This window comes from Ambystoma mexicanum, chromosome 8, assembly GCF_040938575.1.
Source record: "Ambystoma mexicanum isolate Mex_15411 chromosome 8, UKY_AmexF1_1, whole genome shotgun sequence".
NCBI classification, from domain to species: domain Eukaryota; kingdom Metazoa; phylum Chordata; class Amphibia; order Caudata; family Ambystomatidae; genus Ambystoma; species Ambystoma mexicanum.
In genome coordinates this window covers 1,324,361,305-1,324,373,850 of record NC_090929.1, presented here as the reverse complement: position 1 = coordinate 1,324,373,850, position 12,546 = coordinate 1,324,361,305, and the positions used below count along the sequence as shown (strand labels likewise).

Sequence of the window (12,546 nt, the reverse complement as noted above, 5' to 3'; positions counted from 1 at the left end):
TGATGTGCTTCAGATTAATTTGCTCTCCTAAACTCCAGAGAAGGACCTGGAGAAACGGCGAAGGGGCTGCAAAAACAGAGTGCCCCGAATATGGTCGTAAATAGTTTTTAAGCTTTATTCGAGTTTCACGCATTGTAACTGGGTGTGGTGAAGGTGATTATTTTCGAATCATGGTCTAGTAGGATCTGATGTATAAGTTGTAAACATGTGTCTGTGTTTCTGCAAAATTTGATTTGATAAGGATGTTGTACAATACATTTTTTGAAATAATTGATTTTAATCTACGATGTATTTTATATAGGCATACCATTGAATAAAGTATTATTTTTGATACAAATTTGGAGATGTTGGAGTCAGTCTATACTTAAATCTTAATGTCATAGAGGCCTACTCATCAAGGGGATTTCTAAATGTTTGTGTTTTATTCAACTTACTCTGCACCATTACAATCTCACATACACATGCATCTTCAATTTTATACTGTAAATTCACCCTGTAGCGTCGATATGGCGTTGTTGAACAATGGGCCTTATTATGAATTTGGCAGTTTGGTCAGAAACAGTGGTAATGTGATGGTATTAGAGTTATCACTGCATTACCGCACAATCAAAGTATGGGTTTGGAGGTAAGGTGGAGTCAAAACCTCAAGCAAAATGCTAGATGTAATTCTGCCACCTTACTGCCAGAAAACTGCAATTTTGGCAAAATGACTGCTGGTGTAACTAGCACCAGTGGTAATTCCACCGAAATGCCCATGGAGTCCCATGGACTACATAAATGGGGACTCACCCCGCCATACCGCCACTTGCAGTCCAGCAGTAGTTCTGCCGGACCAAGTGGCGGTAGTAGTAAATCCGTATCGTGGTATCTCAGCAAATCTACTACCGAGATACCAGCAAACTGACAATGATGGCAAATGTACCTTACCACACAGGAGCCACAAATCATTTCTTATGCAATCCTAGATTATCAGAAAATCACAGTCCTTATCATTATAGATCAGCTAACTTCAAGTCATGATGAATTACACCTTGCTCGCAGTGTAGGAACCTAATACCATTGGACTCATGGTCATCATCCCTGATCTTCCCTGCCTTTACCCTTACTTCATGTTTTTTCTGATAAATTCCCCTTTACACGTCAAACTCTTGGTGGTGACACATCTGACAGATGGCTTGGCATAGCCAGCTATCACCCTTGATACAGGGAGTGTTTCTCACAAACAAATCTAGTTGAAGCCTCCATGCGCTATGGTCCTGCATGTCTATCACATCACCACACATCAGCTATATCTAGTGCCAAAGACTGTCGGGTCTAGATATTGCCTTCACAGTAAGGCCTTTGCTGTAAGTGGAGCTTAACATTTAATTAAACGTTCTCTCGCACTTACTGATAACAAATCACAGTTAAGGAATGTGCATCCATCCCGGCGACCTCAACCCCACTAAGTCCCCCACATCCTACCTGGTTGTATCCCACTTAACGTGTTGATCTATTTCTGAATCCACCTTTTCCTGGAGTTTACACCGAAACTCTCTTCCTACTATTCAGACTAAGGTCTACCAATGCCACAATTTGCTATCTTTTGGACAAGGCTGAAGTCCTACAAGACCACTACTCTGGTAATGGGTGCAATATGAATATTGTATAACCTATAAAACAATGAAGAATCATTTGTCCTGCTCGGAATGCATTCCTGGGTATCTACGAGGGTCCTACTTAAACTTGGAGCAAGTCTCATTTGCTCTCATTTACTCGCTATACTGTTACAAAAATGACATATTTGACTCCATTGCCACAGTCTTTATGTGATATGGATTTGGGAAATACCTGTCTGCTCTGTTCTGTACAAGCAACACAATAGAAGATGCATACAGTTGCTCAATCTTTAGCACCAGCATATATCCTGCATAATCAGGCCTTTGAAAGCAGGTACTGAAGCAGTTCCCCACAAGCATCCCATGCTCTCAAGTCTAACACTGTGTTGTATGCAGAGAAGTGCATCAATCTTTTAACTGGATATGATATGCACAACTCTCCTGCACAGTTCAAGGGCCTCATTACACTAACCTTGCAATAGTGCAAGTTCACTCATTTTTTTAATAGTATTAGCACTAGGGCGTGAATTGCACGAGCGAAAAATAACATTCATCCAATGTATGTTTGTACCATGGCAATGTGTGCAGAAGTCATAATACCATTCCCTATTAACACAGTGACAAACAGTTCCTTACTACAGACATGCATTGACACAATACGTTTTTGCACTTGGTCAATATTGCACTCTCTCTGGTGCAAACTTTGTGGTATACCACATTAGTAATTTAGGAATATCTTGATTATCATGACGTAGGTCATTCTCTAGAGCAGACTTTGTCTGTAGTGAAAAATATTCCAAAAAGGAGATGCATGACATTTGCAGCAATTGCATTGTTACATAGTAATTTTATGCAGCTGCTATCCCTTATCCACAACAGTCAATATATGCTCATTAACTACTATGATATACTTGATTAATGTAATCAAATTGTTCAGAAATAAGATGCATTATTGTTACAATCAGAATAAAAGATAAAAAGCAAATGAGTACCTTGGCTTAAAATATTTATTACTTAAAAAAATTGAAAATATTTTTTACAAACTTGATGAGATAAATCTCATGCAAACTCCCAGCAAACAATTAAAAATTAGAATACATATGAATTGAATGGATTCAAAAATAATATCACAAACATGTGCAAGTGTATTCACATCATTTGTTGCAAGATTCACCTTTCATAACAATAAGAATGCTAAATAGGTTTCCCTTTTTTAAGTAACATAGGCAAGGATTTCTGAAGATTTCACAATGAGTATCACACTTAGTTCCGCACCATATTTGTATTCTACTCAGATTACTAGACAGAGACATATGAATATTGAATAGGTTCTAGAATTTGCAACAAGAACTGTTATTTAATAGAGTTTATTTAAATGAGCAATGTTTCAAAAAAATGTGCCTGATAATTCACATAAATCGCACACATATTTTTAGATTGTGATTGATGGTGTCTGTGTATCCCTAATTACAACTCTGTACTAGATTTATAATTTGTGTTTATTAAAAACCATTTGCATAATTAAAGCAATTAGGTGTTATAAATGCGACAAACTCTGCATGTTTTACAAAAGAGCTTCAATATGAAACAGATTAATCCTCTGAGAACTATTACCCTACACATATCTGCAGAGCAACTCCATCAACAAATTGTGTCCATTAAACACCAACTGAAAAAAATAAAATATTTTATTTTGTTTGTTTTAATAATGGCAGTCACAGTATTTCTTTATTGAATTGTTATTGCGATATTTAAATGTTTTTTCATCTCATCTTCCTCAACCTTAACCGATTTTCCTTGTCTCTCTTCTTAAGAAGATTTATGAACTGGTTGAAGACCAGCTCCTGGTCTTTTTTCTTCTGTACAAGTCGAAATCTTTGATCCCTACTGTACTTTTCAGCAAATTCTTTGAAAGTGGTCCTGAAAGTAAAGTGCAAATGGAAAGTTAATATTGATTCTAAAAAATATAGATTTTCAAGTTGTGTACTTTGACATCTAAAAACTCATATTTACTCGGATGAATACCCGATTCACGTTTGCCCGATTGTTGCTCAAGAAAACATGCATTTGATTTTGACAATTATTCAGAAGAAAACTACAGAAATCATGAAACTTTCAGAAATGTAATGTATTTTTTCTCTTCTGACTAATATTAAAGTAGCATGAATATGAATGAATTCCCAAGTGCATACTCTTGACTCTGGAACATCTAGACAGATTGACATTCCTTAATTTGTGGGGTGATTATCAGACATAATGCACAATTTACCCTTACATTAGCTCTCTTATATTTCCTTTAATACATATTGCATTTTATTGTATATATCTTTTTTCAAATTATTTATTGAGTTTTTTCATTGTCACAACATTTTATTGTGTGATGGCTCTCCTCTTTCCCTTTCGTTTCTTTAAGGAAGAGGTAAAGTTATCCCCTTCTCTGTATTCTTGAATACCGAATGTTAATGGTCTGTATAGCTTCCAATCATAGCCCTTAGCAACCAGTTCACTTTAAAATGGTGTATCCCCCTGGTACCCCATGGAAGAGTAAGATGGCTTCATAATCAACTACTGTCATCACATCAGGGGATATGGTATTTTCTTTGTTTCACTGCCTTGTTTTCATTTTCTTAATTTCCATGTATGTATTTGTGCAAGGGGAGCGGAAGGGAGAGTAGAGTTAACATTGTATTTTTTTTTTAAATGTTGTATATAGTTCTGTCTTGCCTGCCCTTTCCACTCTCCTGCAGCAATGCTGCTCCATGGTGATATCACAGAGGACAAGGAATGGGACTCAGGAGACCATACACAACAAAAACCTATAGATGATTAGCTCTTAGCTCTGGAGGGTGTTGCTCCTCAGATTTGTGAGTGATATTATAGACCAATTGAGCTTCAGATGCCATGGTCCACCCCTTGGTTGAATACATTACCCTTTCTGATAGAGGTCTTTTTATAATTTTCAGTATTTCGTTATTATGACATGAAGAAAGAAACACAGACATGTAAAAAAGAATGAATTCAAAGATTACTTCTAAATTCTAAATTTTGCTCTAACACAGCTCTAATTTCTTCATATCTTTTAATGAAATTCACTTATTTTGCAGAGAACTTTTGAGAAGCCAGTGACATATCATCTTCTCACCAAGCTGGAGGCCTCTACTCTACATACTGAAAACGTTTTGATCATAGCATAAATCTCCCTTATGTAATTGGTAGCAACTTCTACTTCATTAAACGTTACTTTGTGTTCTCTATATCCCAGTGATTGGTTAATACAAATATGAATATTCTTAAGATGCTAGGTAAAAATACTTTTTCCAAAATTGTTGCATGGTAATCTCAAAATTTAGAGGCTTCATAATCATTCTTTTGATATTATTGACATGGTGTAATCTCAGGTGTTTTGGAGATACCCCTTATTTTTAATCTGCCATACAAAATCAAATGTATTTGAACAACAGTGAAACAAAAGGTGGTTGGCTAAATTTTGTTCTGGAAATTAGACACATTTAGTGATGGTTACTAAAATAGTTCACGCAACTGAATTGTAGAATCATCATTAAGTGTATAAGATGACAGTTCTAACAAAGATCCTTTCTTTGTATGAGTACATATGTAGAGGTTTGGTGATCTATCACATCAACTGCAGTGATGATTGTCAAGTTTTCAGCACCAGCATTTGCACATATAGTGCAATTTGTGGTTCTTGCACACTTCAGTCAGAGAGTATTACTGTTTCTGTACTAATCACTCAGTACGGTGGCATATTTTCTCTTGTAAGTCAGTGCAAATGTCTGTGCAAAATTGCAATACTACCAACAACTCAACTGAATTGCCTGGCATTGTTGCACTTCATGTGATAAGGGTCAAGACCCCTTTTTGTGAAATGTGCTGGCCCGCAATCTACACACAGTAGCAATCCACTGTTCACCTAAGGGCGTATTAAGGCAAGCTATAAATGTGAGTGCACAGGTGCAAAAGGGACTCACACTTGTGTGTCAATAATACAATTATTTAAGAGGTAGGGCGGCACTTAATACAGTACTGCCTTGATTTTCACCATGTCACTATGCATACATTGGGATTACTCAGGATGCCAAAAACAGTTGCGATGATGGACTGTGGTACAACCTGTTACAGAAAAAAAATGTTGTGCTCACTCTTCAATGTATCAGATATGTTCTCCATCAGTAAAGTGCCCAGGTGGAAACACTGAATGGCTCTCATAATTTTCGAAGGTACCGGCATCAATAAAATTGGGTGCTGATGTGCCGCAATTTAAAAAGAAATGCCATGGAGATTTCGAGATTATTTCATTTTTTTAGGCAACTTCACTTCACAATATAGAAATGGTTCATGAGTTGAGTAATTCTTAAAAGATTTCAATGATCATACTGCGAAACAATAAATCTATTCCAGTGAATTCAGTGTTCATTTTGTCAGACAACATATTGAGATGGAATTCCGTCTATATCGGAAAAAGGACTCACAATTTAAAGAAAAAACCAATACTTCAGAAAACGTGTTTGTCTCTGAAGAGTACTCATGAGGTGGTTATATATTTATGACTGATTAGCTCTTTCATTGGCAGTTTCCCATATAGAAGAAACCGCTAGAGAGACGTTGGAATGCATTGATTTGTGTCTCGTTGAATTATGTGAATAACAGGCTAAGAAAATGGGTACTGAGCATATTCCCGGCATATCCATAATGCACTTACAGTATTGTATTGCATATCCAGAAAACATTATGCATGCACCTGTTTTGTAGACCTTGGAAAGAAACACAAGTATAGATAACAGATGATGAAAAGGAATAGAAAGAAGGACAAACAAAAGGAGAAGGAATCTGACTAGAAATGTTCCTCCCTTCTCTCAGATTAAAAGTGAATTTCAGTCTCTGTTTTCTCATCATTAGTCATACCTATTTTTAATGTATTTTTATACACTTACAGGTGATAGTGATTTATATGATTTATATCCCCTAAACCCTCCACCATATCTTCCCTCTGAAATGCCTCCCTTGACGCAGCCACTTTCCCCTCATCTTAAAAATTGGCCACTGTCATCCCCATCCTAAAAAAAAAACAGTCTTGACCATATAAATCCTGCCAATTTTTCATCCAATCACTCTTCTACCTCATTATTCCAAAATCCTCAAATGAATTGTATTTAACGAACTCTGCAAATTCCTGGGTGTGCACACATTTTGTGGACTACTGCAATCAGGGGTGCAGACTGTTCCACTATACCAAAACAGCCCTCCTCAATGTAAACAACTCAATGTTCACCATGCCAACCTGCCTTCTTTCCCTATTCTTCTGGACTTCTCCACTACCTCCTAGCTACACAGTGTATCCAAGGCATTGAAGATAAAGCCATTTCTTGGCTAACCTCCTACCTTGCCCCCAGGCACTTCCAATTGTCCTGGAACAACCTTTCCTCCCCACCTACTCCCTCCCTGTTTGTGAGTCCTGGGTTCACTTTTCTTCAGTCTATATACCTCTGCTCTTAGTGCCCTCATCTCCTACTGTGTCTTCTCATATCAACCCTTCACCTATGACACCAAGATCTTCTTTGTTTTTCCTCCTTATCTGATGTACTGAGAGACAACATCTCTCACTTCCTCACCACCACACAATGTTGGATGACATCTCACTGGCTCATGCTCAACTCCATTAAAACCAAAGTTCTTTACTTCCCTACCAAAAAATAATCTCTTACTCTCCCCCTCCCTTATATTCTTCCTTGACAACCTTCCTTACTCTCCTACTGCTCACAACCTCAGTGTAATATTTGACCCCCCTCACAAATTTTCTCACTTTATCTTCAAATCTGGCATGGTACCCAGACTAAACCTCCTTAATATGCATAAACTGTGCCATATACTTCCTTTCAGCTCTGCCAAATATCTGCTAACCTCCCTAGTTTGCACTAGAACCTGCTAATCTGCTGGTCTTCTTTACAACATTCCCAACTATGCTTTTTCTCTGCTAGGCAAAGTCCTAAACTGTGCTGTCCCCACACTCTTCAACCTTCCTCACTTTACCACTACCTCCTCCACTCACCGGCAAATTGCCTGGTGCCCCATGACACCTAGAACTAAATACAAACTTCTTCTCCTCATTTTCAAAGCCATGCAATGCCTTGCCCATTCCTACCAATCTATCCACCTCACCCCGTACCATCCCCCTTGCACTTTGAGATCATCCTTGGCCCACCTCCTGGCCACCATTCAGGCCTCCTGTGCTCCTCATTTCTGCTCTCTCCCTCTTCAAACTCCCCTACTCTGCAATGGTCTTTCTCTCCCTCTCCGCTCATCACTCTACCATCACTCCATCTTTAATATTACATTTCTGTGAAAACCATTGTTTTCATTGTCCACATCTTTATATTGGACGCCAGCTAAAACGTGAAAATTGTAGTGGGAAAAGGTTATTTATAGGTCATTCATGTAATCAAGTAGCCTATATTTCGATCCTCCTCAATTCCATGTGTACACTTCTCATTAAATTATTGTGCTTTGAGGAAAGATGGACCTTGTCCCTATAGGATGTGTTAACAGGGAGCCTACTGATCTTTCTTGTCTGCATTCTCAAGACAGGGGTATACGTGTCAGGTAGAAGTAACAACACTTTCCCACCCATGGAAATGTACTGTCTTTAGGACTGCAACAGACTTTAAAGTGTCCCCATTACACCTCTGCTCTACATCTAAGAACATTGTGTAGCATTGTGTAGGCGAAAGCCTGCTGGAATGTCTAGAGTCATTCTTCAAATTCATTGGACAAAAATATCAATGTCGCCCTCTTTACCAGGATTACCCAGTGAGCTGGTTAGAAATGCTGTTCTTCATTCTTGGACATAAGCAATGTTCTTTTGCTTTGGATAACCTTGGGACTCAGTTGCTGTTCCTACTTCACAGATGCAATTGATCTAACATGAGAGCATTTTCTGAAATGTTAGGAACAACAGAACACCTACGTTACAAAGCATTGCTCAATGAGACTGCTCCATTGTAAAACGTTTTTGTAAACCAATCCCAGAGTCTCTCTGACATATTTTCTGTAAATAGTTATGTTTACTTGCTACAAGAAAGCAATGAGTACCCTACACGAAATCCACCTCAGTTGTTGGCAACCATATTTGTATACACAATTACAAAGTGCCAATATAAGCACCATAAGGAAGTTCAGAACAACATGTGGTTTGATGCATCATTTTCAGATTCCACCCAATTAAGTAATGTTGTTATATGGTCCATCCCACACCTGAAACAAAAAACAAATGAACATGTAGACAACTTGGACCATATCTACTAAGTCGTGCAGTTGGGACATTATTCAGGAATAGGATTCTAAATTATTCATTATATTTTTTTACTCACATTATTTTCCAATGGAAGAAGAAAACAAGTATTGCTACGGTCATAATAGATATAATGTTCAATAACCAACTAAAATATAGAATATTCAAAATACTATTCTGTGAAATAACATTCTAGTGATCCTGTTAAAAATCATTTTCTGATAAATCGGATAAATAATTCAGCAAATTCACAAAGTATAAGTAAGTGGGTTACTGAGCATACACTATTTGATCTGTAGCATGTGAGGCTTTTACGCGTCGAACGTAAACAATTCATTTCTACAAAATACTTAGAGATCTCTTTGACGTCTCTGGTTTGCCCTTCGGCCAGATATAATGTTTCATAGCTGAAATATCTAATTTTGCAGTTAAGCTCTGTTCTGTGGCAAGAGCAAGAGGGTTATCAAGAAAGAAAGGTGTACTTTTCTTCCCTAACTCTCGCTGTCTCTCTCTCTTTCTCAGTCTCTTTTTCTCTCTCTCTCTCTCTCTCTCTCTCTCTCTCTCTCTCTCTCTCTCTCTCTCTCTCTCTCTCTTTCTCCCTCTCCCTTTCTCTCTTTCTCTATCTCTCTCTCTGTCTTTTGTGGGTGAAAGTCACATTGTCAGGTGAAAGTCTGATAGACAAAATCCAACTGTTGCTTTTGCTAACAACTATACAGACAGAGATAAATCAAACATATACTTTGAAGGGGGTGATGCGTTTTCTACGGTTGAATGTAGAACAAGAACATCAATGACAGAGGCATCCCCCACTGTCGGGAGATGCTTGGTATTTAGGGATTTGCATTGTTGTCCCTCGTATTCTGCAGGATTGTCACCATGACACTGTAGGACCCATGTGGGTGTAGGCGATGATGATGCTTATCGGCTGACTGTTAAAGGGACCAGGCTGCACGATATCTGTTATTTTCTGGTTTTAATACATAATTAGTGCTTATGCATACTGTAACAAATGCATTTGTTCAACATCTCTACAAATAAAGCAGTGGCCCGAGAACAAAATTAAACATTCTCATGGTGCTCCCAGAAGAAACAGATAATAGAATGTAATGTGAGCACGGCCATTTAAAAATAATATAAATACATTTTGATATACAAAATCTTAAGTATTTTTGGGAAAGAAGATATTAAAAAAGTACATTATTCACTTATACTAACATTGTAAACTTGCTGGTTTAAAATTGCACACAGTCCTTTCTAATAATCATTTAACCTATATATTGTAATCCTAATAATAACATTACAATTGTATTGCTGATCAATCGATATTATCAAAACGAGAATACTATTAAAATTATTTTCTGATGGAAGGTTATCATTCAAAGATGTAAAGTCTGGTAAACACCAAGTGCATTCTTTCAAAATATCACTGGAAGAAAGGAGAAGGGGGTGTGCTTAGTGACTGCTCTCCTCTATTGAGCTGGTTACAAAAGAAGAATTAATTAAAGTGCATTTTTGGAAAATTAGAATGACCACACGTGTTATATTTGACAAATAAGCATGTGAGAAACGTGTTGCATGCCTGACTCATCAAGTACACAATGCACTCTGGGCTTGGTGCTCATTTCATTTTAAATTGCATTCACCCTAAAAATAAAGTGTGTTTAAACCATGCATAAAATATACGTATTCAGACAGCTTCTAATTTGGAGGTGATTATAAACTGGCTGTGACATCTTTATATTTAATGGCCCAATTGAGCCAGAAATGTACAAGTGGTTGTGGCTGAGAGATCAAGCCAGGTGCACAAACATTCTTAGATAATTATAAATTAATATATATATATTCAAATATTTTATTATAGACACAGTGGAAGCACACCCAAGAGGCGGGGATAGATTATGAAAATTCAGACAAATGGAATCAAGATACAAAGTGGATTTCAACACCAAGTTTCCGGGAGGTCACAATTGTGACGAAGAATTATATGTATTCTTGGGATCATAAAAACATGATCAGCCTGATAAATAGACTGTGTTTTTCACAATCAGACCCATAAAGCTGAGTAAAATATATTTCAATTGTTGAGGCAAATGTGAAAACTAAGGTGTATTACAAACTTCCATTTTTCACTCAAACATTTCCATTGGTTCATTTAGTATACACTTTGTTTATCCTAGGTTTCTTGACAACACGACTCTTAGAAATCACATTTTTCTGTGTGCAAAAAGAATAAGTAAGGGTTTACAGTACACTAAGTACGGATCAGACGTCCAAATATCTGTTTTGCACTTTTTTCTTATTGGTTTTTTTAACACAAAAAAGTGTTTTCATATGCTATTTTATCACTTGTAAATAGGAGAGAATATTGTGCATTTACAGACAAAGTATGCTGCATTTATTGGTTTACAATGTGCTTCTGTCTTGTATGTTTGAAGTTAAATGAAGTAAAAAAATTTGTAACATTAGGAATATATTTGATGGGATTCCAAAATCAGGGCCAATGTTATCATGAAAAAGTGGCAATTTTAATTTTGGAGATAATTTCGTCATTAAGTTTAACCCTTGGTTTTAATATGTGACTTGTTTGTTAAGCACAATTCACTTTAACTTTCAGCCTTGTGAGGGTAATACATAGTCTCCTATTTAACATTGCGACCTAAAGAAATATCTTTTGAATTTGTAATTTAAGTGGGACGCCCACAAGGGTAACACACAGTCTCCTATATGAATTAATCCAAGTGAGATGCCCACTAAGGTAACAGACAGTTTTTCACTCGTATTAATGATTTCCTTTTTATAAAAATTAAGCTGGTCCAGTCACATCATAGAGGCACCCGCAAGGGCAACACACAGTCTCTATTTTAAATCAAATGTTGAATTCTAGTTGGTTTATTAATACAACAGAGACACCTGCAAGGGTAACGCACAGTCGCTAATTCCAACTTATGATTTGTCCTCTGATCTGCAATATTCACATTAAGAGCACATATCACTTAAATGTTTAGCAGTCCAACTGTGTTTTTTATGGTACATAGGACTGTAATAATAAGGCGCTGTGCACTTGAATATAGCTACACAAACAAATGGCTCCTTGGGGTCATTATGATGTCATTATTAGCACTACGCACGTTATTATACCCACTTGGGATAATGGGATAATGAAATTCAATGAATATTACAAAACAGGCAAAGAAATTACTTTCTCTTTTGTTACGTACTAATAGACATCTAAATAGAACGAAAGCATTGTCATCAATTAATAATTTCGAATAGATTTACCACAAAGCCAGTCCCAGGTGGACATGGCCACTTTAATTCTATGTTTTGTCCCTTGCAGTCATGGCCAGTAGCCAGATTGTCCGGATCATGACCTTATTCCATGACCCGAACAATCTGGCCACTGTCCATGGCCACAGGCTACCCCTCAGTCACTAAAGGTATACCGCTATTTTTTGAAGCTACATTATGACACTTGTCAAATAATAAAACACTGGCACATTTGCAAAACCATGCTTGTAGGTCCTTGCCAATGCTCCTTACGCAAGTTTGCTGGAAATCCACCCATGTTTTATTTTTTCAAACGTGTCAAATGTATTCACATACAATCATCGAATAACTTAGCCCCCACTTGACAAAATCCAT

At 37.1% G+C, this 12,546-nt stretch overlaps 1 protein-coding gene across 1 annotated transcript in view; it reads right to left on the bottom strand.

Moving 5' to 3' along the window:
* Window positions 1-2,587: 2,587 nt before the first annotated feature.
* TCERG1L (transcription elongation regulator 1 like) overlaps window positions 2,588-12,546 on the bottom strand; it is a 1,760,733-nt gene continuing 1,750,774 nt past the window's right edge. Inside the window, exon 13 of the mRNA XM_069611442.1 lies at window positions 2,588-3,518. Within this exon, the coding sequence (XP_069467543.1) occupies window positions 3,362-3,518 (157 nt within the window). The 3' untranslated portion in view covers window positions 2,588-3,361. The remainder of the gene's footprint in view (window positions 3,519-12,546) is intronic.